The sequence below is a fragment of the Acanthaster planci genome, linkage group LG01 (assembly GCF_054643075.1).
Source record: "Acanthaster planci isolate LZ-2023a linkage group LG01, COTS_SCS, whole genome shotgun sequence".
NCBI lineage: Eukaryota > Metazoa > Echinodermata > Asteroidea > Valvatida > Acanthasteridae > Acanthaster > Acanthaster planci.
Window position 1 is genome coordinate 37,303,648 of NC_141777.1, and position 17,985 is coordinate 37,321,632.

Below are 17,985 nucleotides of genomic sequence, written 5' to 3' on the forward strand. Positions count from 1 at the left end.
GCTTGCTGTGTAAAGTCGGTAGTGTTGCAATTGTAGGTAGTGTAGGAAACAGGTTCTCTGATGAAACAAAAGAAAGGTATTTCCAAGTAAATAAAGGAACCGAAGAAATTGAAAAAATATCTCATTTAACTTGCCAATTATGCCTTACCCAAAACACATCAACAACCCCTAGATGTCCGAATGAAATCAGGCTGCATTCTACAATGTACATTGATGCAGCCTAACTTTAATTTAAACAGTCAAGCACAGCTTCCTTTAAAAACGTTCTTTTGCATTGTCTGAAAGTTGCAACATATATTGTAAGTTGTCCAATAATTTGGAACCAGTGACTGATGTCTGTCGTCAGGTACTTGACATTGGTGTTGCATGGGAGGAGGGAGTAACCAGGCAGGTTGACCCCCTAGGAAAAAAGTGGAAAAAAAGAAAGGAAATGAACGCAAAGAAAAAGAGTGCCAAAAATGAACAGAGGGAGGAAATGAGATAAAAATCACAAGTTTGCTTAAAAAACCTTGACAGTGACCCCGTCCACTGTAAATGGTGTATCATTTTGTTGCTGGTGAGTGTTGGTCCCTTTCTCCACCCCTAAAAATCTTACCCCTAACATGAAAGAACTCCTGGTGACATTCGTGGTACATGAATCTGGGTTTCCGATACACCCCAATGCAAAGCCAAACGAAAAGGGAAAAAGAAACAGGTAGAATGTTCCCAATTGATTTGGGGATTGCAACTTTTGTTTTGGTTACCTTAACCAGGCCATTTTTGAGTCTCAGAAACTCCAGCTTGCCAGCACCATGCTCCTGAAGCAGCCTGATGATAAGAAGGCCCAGGCCACCAATAGCAGGGGCAGTAACTTCCTGCATCTACTCTCCATACATGCCGACTCCAGTGATTCGCTTGATCTCTATGAGCAGGTATGTTATGCACTGGTCTGATTGATGCTGCTGGGAACTGCAGAATGGAATTCGAGAAAAGCCGTGGTGCTTTTTATTAAGGCCCTCCAATCGTGAAAATCAGTTTTTGATACCTGGTCAGTTTTGTAAAATTTCATTTGGATATTTTCAGTAGAAGGTGTAAAATTTGTGCTACGCTCATTTTTGGCGCAGGCAACTGTAATAACATTATGGCGTGGTGTTTCCCTGGACCTAACCTCACTTCAAGAGTCGAGTCTGAAACCGGTTGGGGTCACGACTCTAGCCTAAACTCGGGTTCCTCCTTGGTCCAGAGATCACTCAGAGCAACCGAAAGGCTAAGGGAGCAGATCCGTTTGGTGGAAATGTACCGCCGATTCTGATGAATGTGATGCTCTCTGCCAATTAGACAATACACAACAACAAGGACACCTGACAATTTAGATTGCTGGTAACCTCAATAACAATGTGATTTATTCAGACATTCAACGAATAATTAATTGATTAAATGATAAATTTTATTGGGTAAGCTTTATTACAACCTCTGTTGCTTTGCATGGTCTTGAAGAGAGACCAACACACAACTAATATCGCACTGGGTCACGCCAGTCAGCAACGTACTGACTGATGTCGCCTCTCGCAACTCCTATATACAGTGTGCAAACTACTACTGCATCACATGAATGCTATCGCCAATGCACGTCCAGTGTTGCCCAACATGAGACCAATAGCCAACGCTGGACCCAAGTCGTACTGCACAACTCAATATGGCACTGCTTAAACAACATTGCATTGAATATCCCAGTGTCACTGTAGTGATACGGCCCACATGCACCAAGCGCCACGCCACCGTGGGCCCAGCCCAAATTTACTACAATGTACTCGCAAGTGAACGGCTAGACCGTACAACCTGTGTACCGTACCCGCCACATGGAGACAGTCGGGGCGCGCCTCGCATATAGCAGCATCACATTGCCCTGTAGCAACACACGCCACAGCGAGAGCACTAAGAACTCACGTCTTTACAGCTTTGCTGCAACTAGCAAGAACCCAGAGCAAGCTCCGCCCGCTTATGTGCTCGCACATTGCATAGATCACGCGCAAACCAAGGAGCTTACTACATACACTGAGGGCTATGCTCCGCCCAGCCTGTGTATTTCACAGGACATGTCCACACAAACTTAAGAAAGTTCGTACACTCTCCGCTACAAAATAAACTGAGGTTTATCAACGTGTACTTTAATTCATACATTTTCATCTTCATTTCTCACTCTTCTTTGGATGTTTCATAATTATGAAAAGAATGATTTGTTTTGTTGTATTTGGTAACCTTTACTGTTTTGCTGTTAACGTAAAGGAGGCTTATATAAATTCACATTAACCCTCCTTTTGTTGTAAACGTCACAATCAGTCAAAAAATCCTTCCACTTAATTTCCCCCAGTACACAGACACATATGGGAAATTTGACTGGTTTTGACTGATAGGACAAGTGGTTCAAAAATGTGTCTGCAGAGGAGGGTTAATGATCAATGTACAATATATTGGCTTTCACAAGCATTTCGCCTATTTCCTGACTGTGCTGAATGTGTTTGAGGATGTGTAGAAAAAAACCATCCATCCCCATCCCAGAAGGATGGGCAACCTTCCCCCAGTCACATTTCAGAACGCTCGTCACTTTCAGAGCTTGAAAATGCTGTGGGACATCACTTGACGGCACATATGAGTCAACTTTTAGCTGTTTTGTGGCATCACGCACACACACAAAACTTAGCAATTTTTGTGATGGTAACTCTTTGGAGTATTTTAAACATTCCCGGCACAATTAATCTTACCTTCAGATTGCCATCCCCTTGCTAGAAAGAGGCGTGAAGCTTTTTGCCAGGGATGACAGGGGCTGCACCCCCCTCCACTATGCGGCCGCCAACCAGAATGCGGCTCTCTGCAAGCTCTTGGCTGGTAAGTCACCTGACTGAGGTCAGGGGGGAGGATTTTCCATCATTGTCAGTGCTGTGTTAGAAGTGACAAGAGGATTGCATTACTTGATCATCGCCTTGACATCACAAACATTTCTGGTGAGGGGTCATGAAAATTGACTACAGCATGAAGGTGATTTTCTGAAGAAAAAAAAAATGGTTTCCACAGAGAAGGACGAGGCTAATTTCAAGAAGTCTCTGAATTGCAAGGATGGTAGAGGGCGCACTCCGATGGCAGCAGTCTTCTGGAACATTGGCTTTGACCTGTCCACCATGGCAGTCATACGGTAAGGCAAATGATTAGGGCCATGTTCAAACAATGATCATTTATCAACCAGTATTCGATTTTGCTAAGTGCCGAGAGTACATTTTGGGCACAGGTTACCAGGGAAAATTGACCATTGGTAAACAAACGGTCATTGCATGCACCCGGCCTGTATTTAAGGTGCTTGCCAATCACTGCACATACAGCATGCATGCACTTTATGCACCCACCATTTAACCTGGCCTTTCCTATTTCAACTTGCTGACCTTCAGAGGCCAACAGTTTTCCATGAAGATGTCAGCACACTGAAAGAAACAGTAGCCTGACCCATTGTGTAGAGAATGTATCAAACAAGAGGGAGTAGTGTACATTAGCATTGCATTTGTTATGCATGCATTAAAAAATACCATACAGTGACTGCGAACTTCATGAAAGTGCTTACCCATCCAACATCAGCTTTAGCTGATCATTGTTGCCTGGTGCCTTGCAATAATGTTAAAGGAAGACCACTAAACTTTTGAGACTTATAGCTATCTGAACTCCCCCGCCTCGACTCCCCTTCCACGGAAGCCTTCTCTTCATCTCTCACCAATCCAGACTCTTCACCAAATTCAACGCCTCACTGGACCTCCAAGCCCCCCTGCCGGACGTCCAGGCGCGCGTCCCCCAGCAGCGAGCCGACACCCTGGACGCCTGGTACCACGGCTCCCCGGCCAAGTCGGCATCCCGCACCCCGCTCATTCTCTACATTCACACCAACGACTTCCACGGCTGCCAGTTCCTGCTGCAGAACGGGGCCAGCTGCAACTACGCCGACGAGGACGGCCTGACGCCACTCATGCATATTGTCAGGCAGGTAAATGTATGATTTTGACGTCATTTATCTTTAGCTGTAGAATTTTGTTTAAAGAAAAGGAAAGAAATTTTTGACAGAGTGCACACTTTCATGTTCTCCTTAGGCCAACCCCGTCACAGCCAACGTGAACTTTGCTGGTTGGCCCACGCTGTTCTTGGTTTGTTAGAGGTATACATGTATATACCTGAAGGGGCAGGTAGACTGTTTCCCAGTCCCTGTGTCATTCTTGTAATGATCATGGAGACGGGGAACCACGTGGTCAGCCAATCCTTTTTCCTGTTCTCTGATAACAGGGTCCTTGTTCACTGACTATTGTTGCCATAATTTGACTGAAAATGACATATAGTGTACTTTTTTCACTTGTTTTCAGGAAATGGGACAGCGCATTATCATAGTATTGCCAATATTTTGTCTGGAGGAGGTGTCTCAAAAATGGAATAGTATAGTAGTGTAGTAATAGTATTGCTTGTTTACGTTATCCTGCATTATGGGTAGGGCTGAGTTCATTTGAATAAGTCACTATTCGAATATTCCACCTTCAATTTGATTGAATATCCAAATATTTGGTCTTACTGACTGACAGATTTTTGATGAACAAACCATATATAGAAAATCAGTTTCAGTAATGCACACAGTTGTACATTATAATCACTGTAATAGTTTCTCACGTCTACGAGTATCTCCAGCCACAATTTAGCAAGATTTAAGAGACGAACAATACTTTTTGCCCTGTTGAAAATATCTATTCCTTTTAAATTTTTTAATGAATCATTTACTTTTTGAGTCAGTAAGATTTCTGTCACTTTTCATTTGAACCTGCTTGAAACAAGACTCCATAGTCCAGTTTTTCTCATTTAAAACCCCCACAAAAATTGTCCCTTCCTTTTCATGAATTTTGTATTTCAATATTCAAATTCAGAAAATAATATTCAAATATTCAATAATTAATCAAATATTCATATATTCGGCACAGTCGTAACCATGGGCTGTTGGGATTTATCATTCTTTGAGCAGGCAGGTCCCCGTCCATAGAAAGAGCTCGTTACAAAAGTTTGTTTGACATCAGTCTGGCTGAAGTCAGTTGGAATGAAACAGCCATGCATCTATTCTGAACCAGAAAAATATTATTTTGTAGCCCCGTTTGAGTGCAGAGGTCTTGAATGCATGCATATTAACACTGAATTTAAATTTGATTGTACAGTTTGGTTTAAGAAACAAACAACATGAAGTATTCGCATGTTGCTTTCATTTTGTCTTGTTGCACAGAATGAGCTGGATCTCTTGCAACTTCTCCTGAACAACGACTTTGAAAAAGCCTTTGTGGACTGGTCAGCTAGGCGGATCCAGAAAAAATCTCTCTCCACCTGGGCTGTCAATCTATGGGAACAGAGAAGTGAGCACGTGCAGGATCCTGTCATTTTATTGGTTGCACCACGAAATGACGCGTGCAAACATTTTTATATGCCATGGAGTGATGCAAAGTCCAGAAACTTTGCCCACACAGTGCATCAGTCCCTGTTGTGGCAACTATCCATGATATGTCAATTTGTGATGCAACCAACAATTTATATAGGTGGGACACATAATGGAGCCCGCTGTTATCCATACGTTGGGGGATTTATCATGAATAGAGAAGGGCATTGGCGTTTCTTTCCACATCAGGCCGTCTGTAATTAGTGTTATAACACCTCACCCACAGATTCTGTATCTTGATTGGCTGAAAGTACGTCATGTGATGTTTGCTACTTATAATTAAAAAATTGCTTTCTTGTCATCTTAAGGTTATCATTTAGTTTTCATTTTTTCTTGGCAGGAAATTCTAGACAGGGTTGCTTTTTCCTTTGTTGGAGCCAAAAATAAGGGCCGGTCAGAAAGGAGAACCATAGAATTGGCTCCTGGTGCTCTTACATATATCTGTTCCTCCTACAAGGATTTTTCAAATGGCTAGATGCAATCCAGCCCGGAGTTTAAAGCATGTGGTGTTGCTTTATTATGTAGACATACATGTATTAGAAGAGATATTTCAAAGGATTGGTTAAGCAGATGACACATACAGGAAGGTCAAGGAATGGAAGGCCCCAGCAAAGAGCTCAAACAGTTGACCCTATGGTAAAAGGGGTATTTGATTTGCATAATTATTGTACCTCGGAGAAACATTTAACTTTTTTATTGAAAATTCAAGGAAAACAATAAATGTAGCATTGTGTTTTTAAGTCCAGGCGTGTATCCACCTCGAGCAGAAGCACCCCCTCATCGGTTGAAAAAAGTCATGTTGGTCGGGAGTATTCATTTTTTTTGGTAGCGATGCGGCCATAATGTGTGCATTTCCAAGTCATTCCTGAACCAGCGAAGTTCAGTTTTAACCAAAGGAGCCTTGGTTGCCAAGAAAATAGCGCCCTCTCTTGGTCCAGCACAAGATCCTTAGACTGGACACACTAGACCATCACTTTCTGGTTCATGTTTTGTGATGGAGGTCTCTGGTACAGGTTAGGTTGGATTACATGAGTGCCTTCAACTCTTGTTGCTTGAACAGAATCGGTCACAGACAGTGACGGCTACATCAAAGGAGACACCTCAGAGCGTACAGACAGGTGCGATTACATCAGTGAGGTGAGCGACTATGAAGTCTTAAAAGCTCTGGAAGAGGACGAGAATGGGGAGGAGAACGAGGATGAGCCAGACGACTTAACAGATGAGGAGGCCGAGAAGGCGAGACTCCAGCGAGAAGCCCGAGAGGAAGCCAGAAATAAAGGTGGGTGCAAGCCAGACAAGGAGGCAGAGGATTACACTACACAGAGCTCCACTAAGAGGCATGGGTGTAATGGGGGATGCCTAACCCCCTGGGAAAAAGGAGGCATGGGCGTAATGGGGGATGCTTAACCCCGTGGGAAAAAGGAGGCATGGGCGTAATGGGGGATGCTTAACCCCCTGGGTAAAGGGAGGCATGGGCGTAATGGGGGATGCTTAACCCCCCCCCCCCGGAAAAAGAAGCATGGGTCTTATGGGGGATGCTTGACCCCCTGGGAAAAAGGAGGCATGGGCATAATGGGGGATGCTTAACCCCCTGGGAAAAAGGAGGCATGGGCATAATGGGGGATGCTCAACCCCCTGGGTAAAAGGAGGCATGGGCATAATGGGGGATGCTTAACCCCCTGGGAAAAAGGAGGCATGGGCATAATGGGGGATGCTTGACCCCCTGGGAAAAAGGAGGCATGGGCATAATGGGGGATGCTTAACCCCCTGGGAAAAAGGAGGCATGGGCATAATGGGGGATGCTTAACCCCCTGGGTAAAAGGAGGCATGGGCATAATTGGGATGCTTAACCCCCTGGGTAAAAGGAGGCATGGGCATAATTGGGATGCTTAACCCCCTGGGAAAAAGGAGGCATGGGCATAATGGGGGATGCTTGACCCCCTGGGAAAAAGGAGGCATGGGCATAATGGGGGATGCTTGACCCCCTGGGTAAAAGGAGGCATGGGCATAATTGGGATGCTTAACCCCCTGGGTAAAAGGAGGCATGGGCATAATGGGGGATGCTTAACCCCCTGGGTAAAAGGAGGCATGGGCATAATGGGGGATGCTCAACCCCCTGGGTAAAAGGAGGCATGGGCATAATGGGGGATGCTTAACCCCCTGGGTAAAAGGAGGCATGGGCATAATGGGGGATGCTTAACCCCCTGGGTAAAAGGAGGCATGGGCATAATGGGGGATGCTCAACCCCCTGGGTAAAAGGAGGCATGGGCATAATTGGGATGCTTAACCCCCTGGGTAAAAGGAGGCATGGGCATAATTGGGATGCTCAACCCCCTGGGAAAAAGGAGGCATGGGCATAATTGGGATGCTTAACCCCCTGGGTAAAAGGAGGCATGGGCATAATGGGGGATGCTCAACCCCCTGGGTAAAAGGAGGCATGGGCATAATGGGGGATGCTTGACCCCCTGGGAAAAAGGAGGCATGGGCATAATGGGGGATGCTTAACCCCCTGGGAAAAAGGAGGCATGGGCATAATGGGGGATGTTCAACCCCCTGGGTAAAAGGAGGCATGGGCATAATTGGGATGCTTAACCCCCTGGGAAAAAGGAGGCATGGGCATAATTGGGATGCTTAACCCCCTGGGAAAAAGGAGGCATGGGCATAATGGGGGATGCTTGACCCCCTGGGAAAAAGGAGGCATGGGCATAATGGGGGATGCTTAACCCCCTGGGAAAAAGGAGGCATGGGCATAATTGGGATGCTTAACCCCCTGGGTAAAAGGAGGCATGGGCATAATGGGGGATGCTTGACCCCCTGGGAAAAAGGAGGCATGGGCATAATTGGGATGCTTAACCCCCTGGGTAAAAGGAGGCATGGGCATAATGGGGGATGCTTAACCCCCTGGGAAAAAGGAGGCATGGGCATAATGGGGGATGCTTAACCCCCTGGGAAAAAGGAGGCATGGGCATAATTGGGATGCTTAACCCCCTGGGTAAAAGGAGGCATGGGCATAATGGGGGATGCTTTACCCCCTGGGAAAAAGGAGGCATGGGCATAATGGGGGATGCTTGACCCCCTGGGAAAAAGGAGGCATGGGCATAATTGGGATGCTTAACCCCCTGGGTAAAAGGAGGCATGGGCATAATGGGGGATGCTCGACCCCCGGGAAAAAAATTTATGAAAAGTGTAAAATTGACCCCCTTCCACCATAAATGGTTGGTCAGGTGGCTGCTGATTAGTGCCCTGCCCCCCCTAACACCCTCGCCCCCTGAAACCAATCTTGGTGATGCCCCTGCCAAGAGGCAAGCATAGGGAGTACTTTGGGAAAAACTGTTGTCTTGCTGTACATTCACTCTTTTTTCATTTATGTGTTGCAGTCACTTTGACTTTGACTCCAGTGTTTAATATGGAAAAGGAATATGCCAGTCTCGAAAAATGCCAACTTTTCCAAGTACGGTTGGACGAAAATGTGAACTTTTGCCGTGTAACAGTGCATGGGCCAACACATGTGAAAGTGCACTACAGAAACTCCACAAATAATTTCTTTAGATGCTTTTAAGCTCACCGATATACCCAGAGATATTCTTAGTACAGGATATGGATATGTGAAGTGTAAACATTGAAATCTGTGGAAAAATCTAGGGAGTCATAGGTTTGACCTACTGCCAGCTATTTCCCAGAAATTTTTCCTGATACATTTTTTGTGCGTTCAGGCTGTTTAGAATTGAAGGGATCGTCATTAATTATCCAGTTCTGTCACTGTGTTCCTGTCTCCCTCCCACAGAAAAGAAAGAGCGGTTGGAGGAAGAAAAGAGACAGAATGCCGTCAAGAGGTTTTTGGAAACCTCCAAAGTTGACCTGAATGCAGCCGACCTGGCCGGCCGCACAGCCGTCCACCACTTGGTCAAGACACGCTCCTACGGCACACATGAGAACACAGTCATGCTGGACTTACTGTTCCGACTGGGCGCCAAGGTCACAGTGCGGGACAAGCGGGGAAAAACACCGTTGGATTATGCCATGGAGGTCCGCTCAATCAAAATGGCCGCAACACTGCAACGACTCATGAAGGTCAAAGATGCCAAATGGGTGAGCTCTCCTAGTCCTAGCCCACATCTGCTCTGTTCCTTATTTGAAAGGCCTCTGGTGAGGTGTGAATTAGAAATTTCTCGAGCAGAGCAGTAATCAACAGTACCATGTACATTTTGACATTGGAGTTTCTTCAGAGCCATGCTGTTTTAATATTTTTCACATTGTCATAACTTTAATATCATCAATTGGGGCAAAGTGCAGCTTTGGCATTGGAAATGCAGAGCATTACAGTTGATGAAGACCAGTGAGTGCTATCTTTATGTTTTGCTGGTACTCAGATGCACTATGCACAGAGATTCTAGGCTTGTGCACATTCAGGTGAAAGTTAGATGCAAGGACAAGAGCCCTTATACAGCTGACCTGGCATATCGTATGTGCACCTCTTTGCTGTTGTAAAGAGATAAAACATTACCATTTACATTTCCCATATAAAGGTTGTGGTTTTATCCCCTCAAGTCTTTGCTGAGGTGGAAAACTAATACATGGGCACAGCAGAATTCCCTGAGATTACCCACATTTGTATGGTGGCCTTTACGCAAAACAGAAACAAAAATTGCCAAGGAAACCTGATGAAGTCTTGGTAACATTGCAGTAATTTGGGCGGATGAATTGTAATCATTGTATTCATTAATCTTGACACCTCATGAGCAATCTCCATGGTAACTTGCAGAAGCTGCCCAAGCCCGAGCCTGCCTCGTGGATGGACAGCAACCACTTCAGAAAGCCCAAGCCCAACTTCAAAGCTGATGCTCGGGCCATGATCAAGCAGCTGGAGACAGCAGTCACTGCTAAAAAGACCAAGGGGAGGAAGCTGGAGGCAGAGAGTGGGGCCAAGGTTGATCCCTTGTCCAAATTCAAGGAAGGAGGGTGAGCCATCCTATATTTTCACAGACCTAAACATACCCGACTATTTTGAAAGATCTTTTGGTCCATTTAATAGCCAATGTAGCCACCAAGACAGGAGAAATTCCTCTTTTTTTGTAAAAATTCTCTGAAATTGGCAGAAACTTTATGGACACATTTTTTTATTTTCGTATACTGTCCTTAATATTTACAAATACTGGACTTCTCTTTCAAATTTGCCTACATGTATCAAACAGTTTTTCTCAGGTTATTATGATTTTTTTTCATGTTAATCACCACTTGTACACAACTGTGCTTACGCTCAGTGTTGTAGTCGAGACCATCACAAGACCAGACACAAGACCAGACACAAGACGAGACACAAGACCTGTCACAAGCAACAGTGTGAACAATGACAAAGGAATGCTTTTGTTGCTGTTCATTTGAATAGCTTGTGGCTTGACTTCAGACTGGAGGCCTTGTGTTGGTCTTGTGCTAGTCTTGTGTGGTCTTGTGAAGGTCTTAAGTGGTCTCGACTACAACTGTGCTTACGCTGACTGTTAAAATTTCATGGACCTACATGTACTGGATCTAAAACTAGAAGGGGTGTGTCTAATAGACACAAAGACGTCATATTTTACTTGACTGGATGATGGCTACATTGTCGTCAACATTGTTGATACAGCAAGGAACAAGCTTAGACAAGGGTTGGCCTTTTCTTCCATGGAATACTGATTTGAAAGTCTTCCAGGGAAAAAGAAAACTTAATTTAAAAAAAATATTTAACGATGGTAAGGTGAGTTGTTAGAGTCAAACAACAATTTTGAACGCGACTATCCTGAATCTTGTAATATTTTCATGTAGAGAATGAAAGCATAGCATGGAGCACGTGGTGGTCCAAAGGTAAAAGCAGTCCATACTCCATGTGAAAGCAAACTGCAACTTTGATCATTCTCTTCAATTGTCACTCACCAGGGTGGTCCTTATGGATGAAGAACTAGGAATGCCCTTCAATGCCACCTTGACACGAGTAGATGTCAGACACGGGACCTACGGGATGAACAACTTCTACAAAATGCAGGTGTGCAAGCCAGAACATACATCTTTGAGTAGCAGTGTAACTCCATCCTTAGAAACAAATTTTTTTTTTTAAATTTACAATCTCTTTGGATACACTTGAGTTGGAATTTTTCAATCTAATATGTCGGTAACACACCCCAGGAAAGAGTTGATCACCTTCATCAGGCCGAAGATAATCACCCGGAATTGACCTTGACCTTTTAATGGAAGAGTGAGAGCATGTAAAGAAAGGGAAAACGCCTCGGTAAAAAGCTGTGAACACTTTACTCTGAGGGCTCTGCTGCAGTGGTTTTGGTGAGGCCTAAAAAGCCCCAGTTGAGCTTGTGACAACACAGAACAGTCAGAGACTGACTCTCCAGGAACGAGCTGCACCTGAGTTGTGACAATGTCAAATATACTCAGCAATTTCTTACAAGCAGGGCGTAGCTGTGATCTCAACTCTCAAGGCACCATGAGTTGACGCTCAAACAAAAATTCAAAAGCCACAGCGTCAGACAAAAATTAAACTGCCTGCATGTGGTCCGACAGCCGAGAGTCGATTTCTGCTCACTTAGGTGAAGTTATGTATGGCGAAATACTTTGTGTTTGGAGGCTATTTGTGCTGCACAGTTTCTTTAAGTTTTGTTGGCCGTGCATTGTTTTTTTGCTTCATGTTGTGGCACAAGAGAATGACAGGTCCTGCTCAGTATTACATGTTCCCTGATGTGGCACAGATTTCTTTTTTTACTGTGTTGTATTCCTGAGTGGTGATTTATCCTAAATGATGCAGACTGTGAACAGTTGTCAAACAGGCTAAGTTATAGACCCCAAAAGTTTGGCGACACAGAAGGAAGGTTTGGTAAAAGATGAAATGCTCCACATTTGGGGTTCTGTTGTAGTTGATTACTGATACATCTCCTGTGGAACAGTTTTGTTGCAACAGTTATGTAACTAAACATAGTATTGTGTTCACAGAGATTAGATTGATAGTGCTGCTTAGAAAATGATGGTATCTTGGGGGTTTTTTTCTCCAGATCATTCACCAGACTGGCAAGGATATGATCCTGCTGTTCACACGATGGGGTCGCATCGGTGAGGAGGGGCAGTACCAACGTACCCCATTCAGCAGCAGACAGGAAGCTGTCAAGGAGTTCCAGAAGATCTTCCGTGCCAAGACTGCCAACCACTGGGCCGACGTTAAGAAGTGAGTGGGCCCCAGCTTACTGGCTCATGCAGGAAATTTTGCCTGATGAGGGGACTTTCTTGATGTTTTGATGATTTGTGTTCGTCAACCCCGTAGTCTGTCAGATCCTGTTGGTCCAGCTGATGAAGTTTTTAAAGAGACTTTCTCTTTTTAAACGTTTTAAATTGTCCATGCTTTTCCAGACAACAGAGGGGGCTGTTGCTTTGACGTTGATCAGGAAAGACACTGCCTTGTGTAGGGGTTTTTCTGTTGAGTTTGTGAGCCCGAAATGTGTTAATTGAAGACATTTCTGAGAAGGGGTTGCTCATATTATTGTCATGAACTCAAACACCAATAAATCACCAAGAAAAGGAAACTTGGAACAGAAAACTATCAGAAATTCCAGCAGTTTCTTCTGCACAAATCAATTAAAGTTTTAAAATTAAAGTTTTTTCCCTGACGTGACATCAATTTTGCTCATGGACATCGAATTTTGCATTTGCATAAAAATAAAAGTAACTCCTATATACCTCTGAAGATATCAGAATAAAGAAATAAGGTTAATCGAAGATTTCAAACACACATTGGTTCGACAGATGAGGCGCACTATTGTGAAGTGCCCATATTAACGGTGCGTTTTCCAAGTTAGTAGTTAATTAAACAAAGGAATACATAGACCCTATAAGGACAGTTTGGGAGCCAGGAGAAGTTTGCAGGATTGAGGAACATAGAGCCCAGTCACTAATACCAGGATATCTAGGAGGATTGAGGAAGGTCCCATTTGGGGTTACAGGATGCACCGAGTGACTTGGCACTGTGCCAATCATCTCATTTTGTTTGATGGTCCAGCTTTCAGAAGGTTGCCAAGAAGTACCACCTGGTGCCGGATGACCCTTGGAGGGCCCAACGCAAGGAAGCCCTGAAGGAATTCAAGTTCAACTTAGAGTCCAAGGTCCCGTCCAAGCTTCCCAAGGAGCTGCAGAAGGCCATCCAGGAGCTGGTCGGTAATTTTCCCATCACTTCCCCCCCCCCAATAAAAATCCATTGCCTCTTTTTCCAGTGGAAGAGATTATCCAGGCTTTGTAATCCTAGCTGTGTGTACCATGCTGTTTGTTTGTTTGTCTGCCACAGCGTCACACTTTGAAAACCTCATTAACAGCATTTACCTAATGTTGCAAGAGGTTTTTTAACCACTTCCATATGTAAACCGTATGGTTTATATGCGTGGCCGGGGTCTCCGAACTCGGACAAAGGAAAGAGGGCCCTGTAACAAAAGACCGTACTCCGAACAAAAGACCAGGCTGCTGGGCATGACCGGCATTTTTCACTCTCAAAAGTGGTGATAATCCAGCGTTATTTTGAAACCGTATACCAGGGTTTGGGGCATTGAGAGCAAGCGGGTTACCACCGGGGACAAAAGCGCTCCACCACCGCAGCAATGAGCCACACAGCACCGCTGCATGCTAATCTGGCCCCTATTGAAAAGAGGTCAGCAGTGCACTGAGCCAGGTTCGTGAACAAAAGACAGTTGTATAACATCGCACAACCTGGGCTCTGTTTACAAGGCTGCAGGCCTGGCTGAAATACTCGGGTGTCAATGAAGGTCACCTGTCAACTTAGAGTAGTGCCTGAAGATTACTTGGTGCGGCTATAAACGACCGTTAAATGGAATGATGAATTTTTGAAGGATTTTGAAAACGGAAAAAATGATATCATGCCTGCCCAGCATCATCAACATTGAAAAATGCCCCGGCACGAAGTGGTTAATATGGTGTAGCCGATGTGTTGCTTTTGTGTCAAATTGTAGGCCTTTTGCATGAACAAAGAGGTAGCTTTTTGAACCAAGCAGCCATTACCTTTTGTGTAACAAAATGCATTTATCTTAAGAGTTCTGCACATTTATTGCTTCGCATGTAAAAAAAAAAATTTAATAAACAAATGATCCGCTCTACCGTTAATGCACAAGTGATGTTTGTTTTTATCAGATCAAACCAGAGATACTTGCAAGGGCCTTGTCGGACTCTGGCATTGACACGTCCATTATGAACATGGGCAACCACCTCCCCAGGGAATCTCTACTAAAAGCTAAGGAGGTCTTGGTCAAGATAAGGTGAGACTGACAGTCAGCTTTAACAGGAAACCAAGTAGTACCTTATCAACTGACCTAGAGTGTCAACAGTTTCTGTTGTGTTTTTTTTGTGTGGCTGGCCTTGGTGGAATTAGATGCCACATTCAGACAAGCTGTGCTCATATCTTACTGAGTTAAACCTGTGATACAAGACATGCCTTGTCTGGTTGAATTTTACCCATGTGCTCTGATCACATTGATTCCAACAATTTCCAGATATGTTTCAGAGGATCCCTTTCCAAACAGTCTCTTAATATCAGAGAAGGTTGCTTAGCAGAAATTTTGGTGTAGCAAAAAAGAGCAGATGTGAAAAAAAAAAGAGTGATGATGTTTTCTGCTGGCAGTGCTTTTGATGAAGCTCAGATACATTTTACCTGTATGCACTTTGTTGTCAGGGAGATTTTAGAGGAAGCGGAGCAGGATAAGAAGGCTTCTGACCGAGACATGAAGAAGTACCAGGCCGACATGGAAAGGGTAAGATAGTCAAGGTTTTATTTTAGACTGACATCGTGACTTTTGACAGAGGCAAATTATATATATTGGTCTGCTTTGAAAATACCAGCAGAATGCTAGGAATACTGAATCTTGAGAGTGTGATGTTTTTGTACAGCTAACTCCTCGTTAAGGAAAACCTACATCAGAAGCTTTTTATGTCGATACCCCCCAGGTATGCGATTTAAGCAGCGAGTACTATCAGCTGATTCCGTGCGTCAACTTCACCTACGACAAAATCCCCCCACTGACTGATTTGAGCACTCTGGATGAAAATGCAAAGAAGCTGGAGATATTACTGGACCTGGCCACCACAAACCTTATCCTGCTAGGCGCCCAGTACAGGGTCAAAGGTCAGATTGTTGCAAAATGTTCCAGGCCATATTTTGATCGTACTGTGGTTGAAGTATCCAGAAGTCCACACAAAGACGTGAACAATGCTGTCACTGGTTCAAAACTGCTTGTCTTCTGCTTTCAACCTACCCCAAACAGTCGCTAAATATGCAAATTGCATCTGATTTAATTTGCTAAAACTTCTGATCAACCGTAGTGTGCCCTCTAGTCCCATGATGCATAGCGGAATGGCTGTCATGTTCGTCCTTCTTTTCCTTAGCGTGATTCTACATGGACATGTCTTTTTGACATCTTCAAGTTTATCGAGTCTCTGTTTCGCTCCACACCTTTTTGATATTCTGATCAAACCGTAATGTGTTATAATAAATGTACATTCTATATTTCTGAGTTAATGCGTTTATTTTCTTGTTTTGGTGGTATATTTTCTCTTCTCATGTTTGTGCATTTCATAGATTGTTGACTCTACACTGTTACTACCAAGCGATACATAGGGTCAACGGGGCGACCCTGGGATTGTTGGGGGTTCTGTGAGGCGGTGCGAGCGATCCAATACCGCGGTCCCCCTCTTTCCTAGGTATATTTATAGGGTCAACAGGGCGACCCTGGGTTTGTTAGGGTTCACGAGGGAGTGCAAGAGTTCAAATTCTGCGACCTCACATTCCCCTATAGAACGACAGGAGTCGGTCTGTGGAGGATCGAGTGGCATCTTGCTAAACTTGTGATCCCGCAGCTAATCCCTGCTGGCAATACCATCTTTGGTTCAGTTCAGGGATAGCCCACGCCACGCTTCAAGGGCCTGAGCTAGAGTGCTTGCGATATCTGAATGCTCAGTTCCCCAACGTAACACCGAAGCATCTCAGTCAACGATAACGCAGAGTGGCGCTGCACTCGGGGTTGAAATTTCCCCTGCTTGCTGGGTCTGGGCATAGCACTTCTGCGACTTGGTTCCTAAGCATTCCGAATGGGTGCTTTCCGCCTGGCTCCAAAATCTCAAGGGAACAAGGGCTTCATTTCAATGTTCTTCCTCACTCCAAAGAAGGAACTCAACAGCTGGCGACCTATTATCAACCTCAAACTTCTAAACCACTTTATCCGCTCGAAGAAATTCCGCATGGAGACCCTTCGGACGGTCACCCAATCTCTACAGATCCCATGCTGTGCCTCTTCCATAGACTTGAAAGATAACTACCTCCACATTCCGATTCACCCACGAATACCTACGCTTCCTATACCACGGGAACCTCTTCGAATTCACGGCCCTCCCCTTGGCCTCTCCACTTCACCGAGAGTGTTCTCAAGGGTTGCAAAGATTGTCGCCACTCACCTTCGAAAGTGGGGCATCATGCTGTTCCAATACCTGGACGACTGGCTGATCGTCGGCAGATGTTCAACGAAGCAGAGGTTTCTACCCACCTCACTTGCGACGTCACAAATAGCCTGGGCTTCATCATCAGCCATGGGACGTCAAATCTCTCCCCAACATAATACACAACATATCTAGGGGCATCCATCGACCTTCAACGAGGCATAATCTCGCCGACAATCTTCCCGACTGCATGAAAGTATTTTCTACTCAGCAGTCTGCTTCGGCGTGCGCCTGGCTCCGTCTCCTTGGCTTGATGGCCAGCATGGTGGATCTCATTCCCCTCTGCAAGCTCTACATGCGCCCACTACAACTTCATCTCCTAGCACTCTACAGGCCTAAATGGGACTCAATCAATCTCCAGGTCCCCATATCAGATTTCATCCACCCTCATCTTCAGTGGTGGTTAGTGAAGGAACACCTCTCTCTCGGAGTCCCCTCCCCCAAGATCCCAGAAATAACTATAACATTGGACGCTTCTCATCTAGGCTAGGGAGCCTCCCTACTGCTGCTTCAAGCATCGGCAACATTGAACCTCCAGCTCCAAGGGAGTCACATCAATATACTGGAACTTCAGGCAGTATTCAATGCACTGAAGGCTTTCTGCCCAAACATCATAGGCAAACAAGTCCTCATCCGCTCGGACAACTCCTCAGTGGTGTCATACATCTGGCCACGCCAACCGTGTTTCCGGCGTCTGACCAGACTTCTCACCCGGGTACCGGTGATCCTTCCCGACAGGCCAGATCTGCTACATTAACCGAGGTCAGGCGTGCTTCACCCGCATCCGACGTCACTACACCTGACCTGTTGGCTATTGTCAAACAGTCCTTCAGATCAGCAGGACTTTCTGATGAAGCTGCTGAAATGACCTCGAAAAGTCGACGCCAGTCTACACGCAGTATCTATGACTCCAGATTATGACATTGTACTTTGTGGTGTTCAGAGCGAAGTCTTGCTCCAACTGAAGTTTCTGTGACTACTATAGTTGACTT

General features: G+C 44.9%; 2 protein-coding genes across 7 annotated transcripts in view; one reads left to right on the forward strand and one right to left on the reverse strand.

Annotated features, from left to right (window-relative positions):
• The window catches only part of LOC110982360 (HHIP-like protein 2), a 304,779-nt gene that overhangs the window by 139,185 nt on the left and 147,609 nt on the right, over positions 1 to 17,985 (reverse strand). The window lies entirely within an intron of this gene.
• Positions 1 to 17,985, forward strand: part of LOC110982454 (poly [ADP-ribose] polymerase tankyrase-like) — a 57,423-nt gene that overhangs the window by 30,968 nt on the left and 8,470 nt on the right. For all 6 annotated transcript variants that reach the window (XM_087135707.1, XM_087135711.1, XM_087135716.1 and 3 more), the window contains 14 exons: positions 753 to 911; positions 2,748 to 2,865; positions 3,052 to 3,169; positions 3,745 to 4,003; positions 5,270 to 5,396; positions 6,537 to 6,755; positions 9,261 to 9,565; positions 10,239 to 10,435; positions 11,387 to 11,492; positions 12,505 to 12,674; positions 13,503 to 13,653; positions 14,639 to 14,763; positions 15,177 to 15,255; positions 15,449 to 15,626. In XM_087135707.1, the coding sequence (XP_086991833.1) occupies positions 753 to 911; positions 2,748 to 2,865; positions 3,052 to 3,169; positions 3,745 to 4,003; positions 5,270 to 5,396; positions 6,537 to 6,755; positions 9,261 to 9,565; positions 10,239 to 10,435; positions 11,387 to 11,492; positions 12,505 to 12,674; positions 13,503 to 13,653; positions 14,639 to 14,763; positions 15,177 to 15,255; positions 15,449 to 15,626 (2,311 nt within the window). The remainder of the gene's footprint in view (positions 1 to 752; positions 912 to 2,747; positions 2,866 to 3,051; positions 3,170 to 3,744; positions 4,004 to 5,269; positions 5,397 to 6,536; positions 6,756 to 9,260; positions 9,566 to 10,238; positions 10,436 to 11,386; positions 11,493 to 12,504; positions 12,675 to 13,502; positions 13,654 to 14,638; positions 14,764 to 15,176; positions 15,256 to 15,448; positions 15,627 to 17,985) is intronic.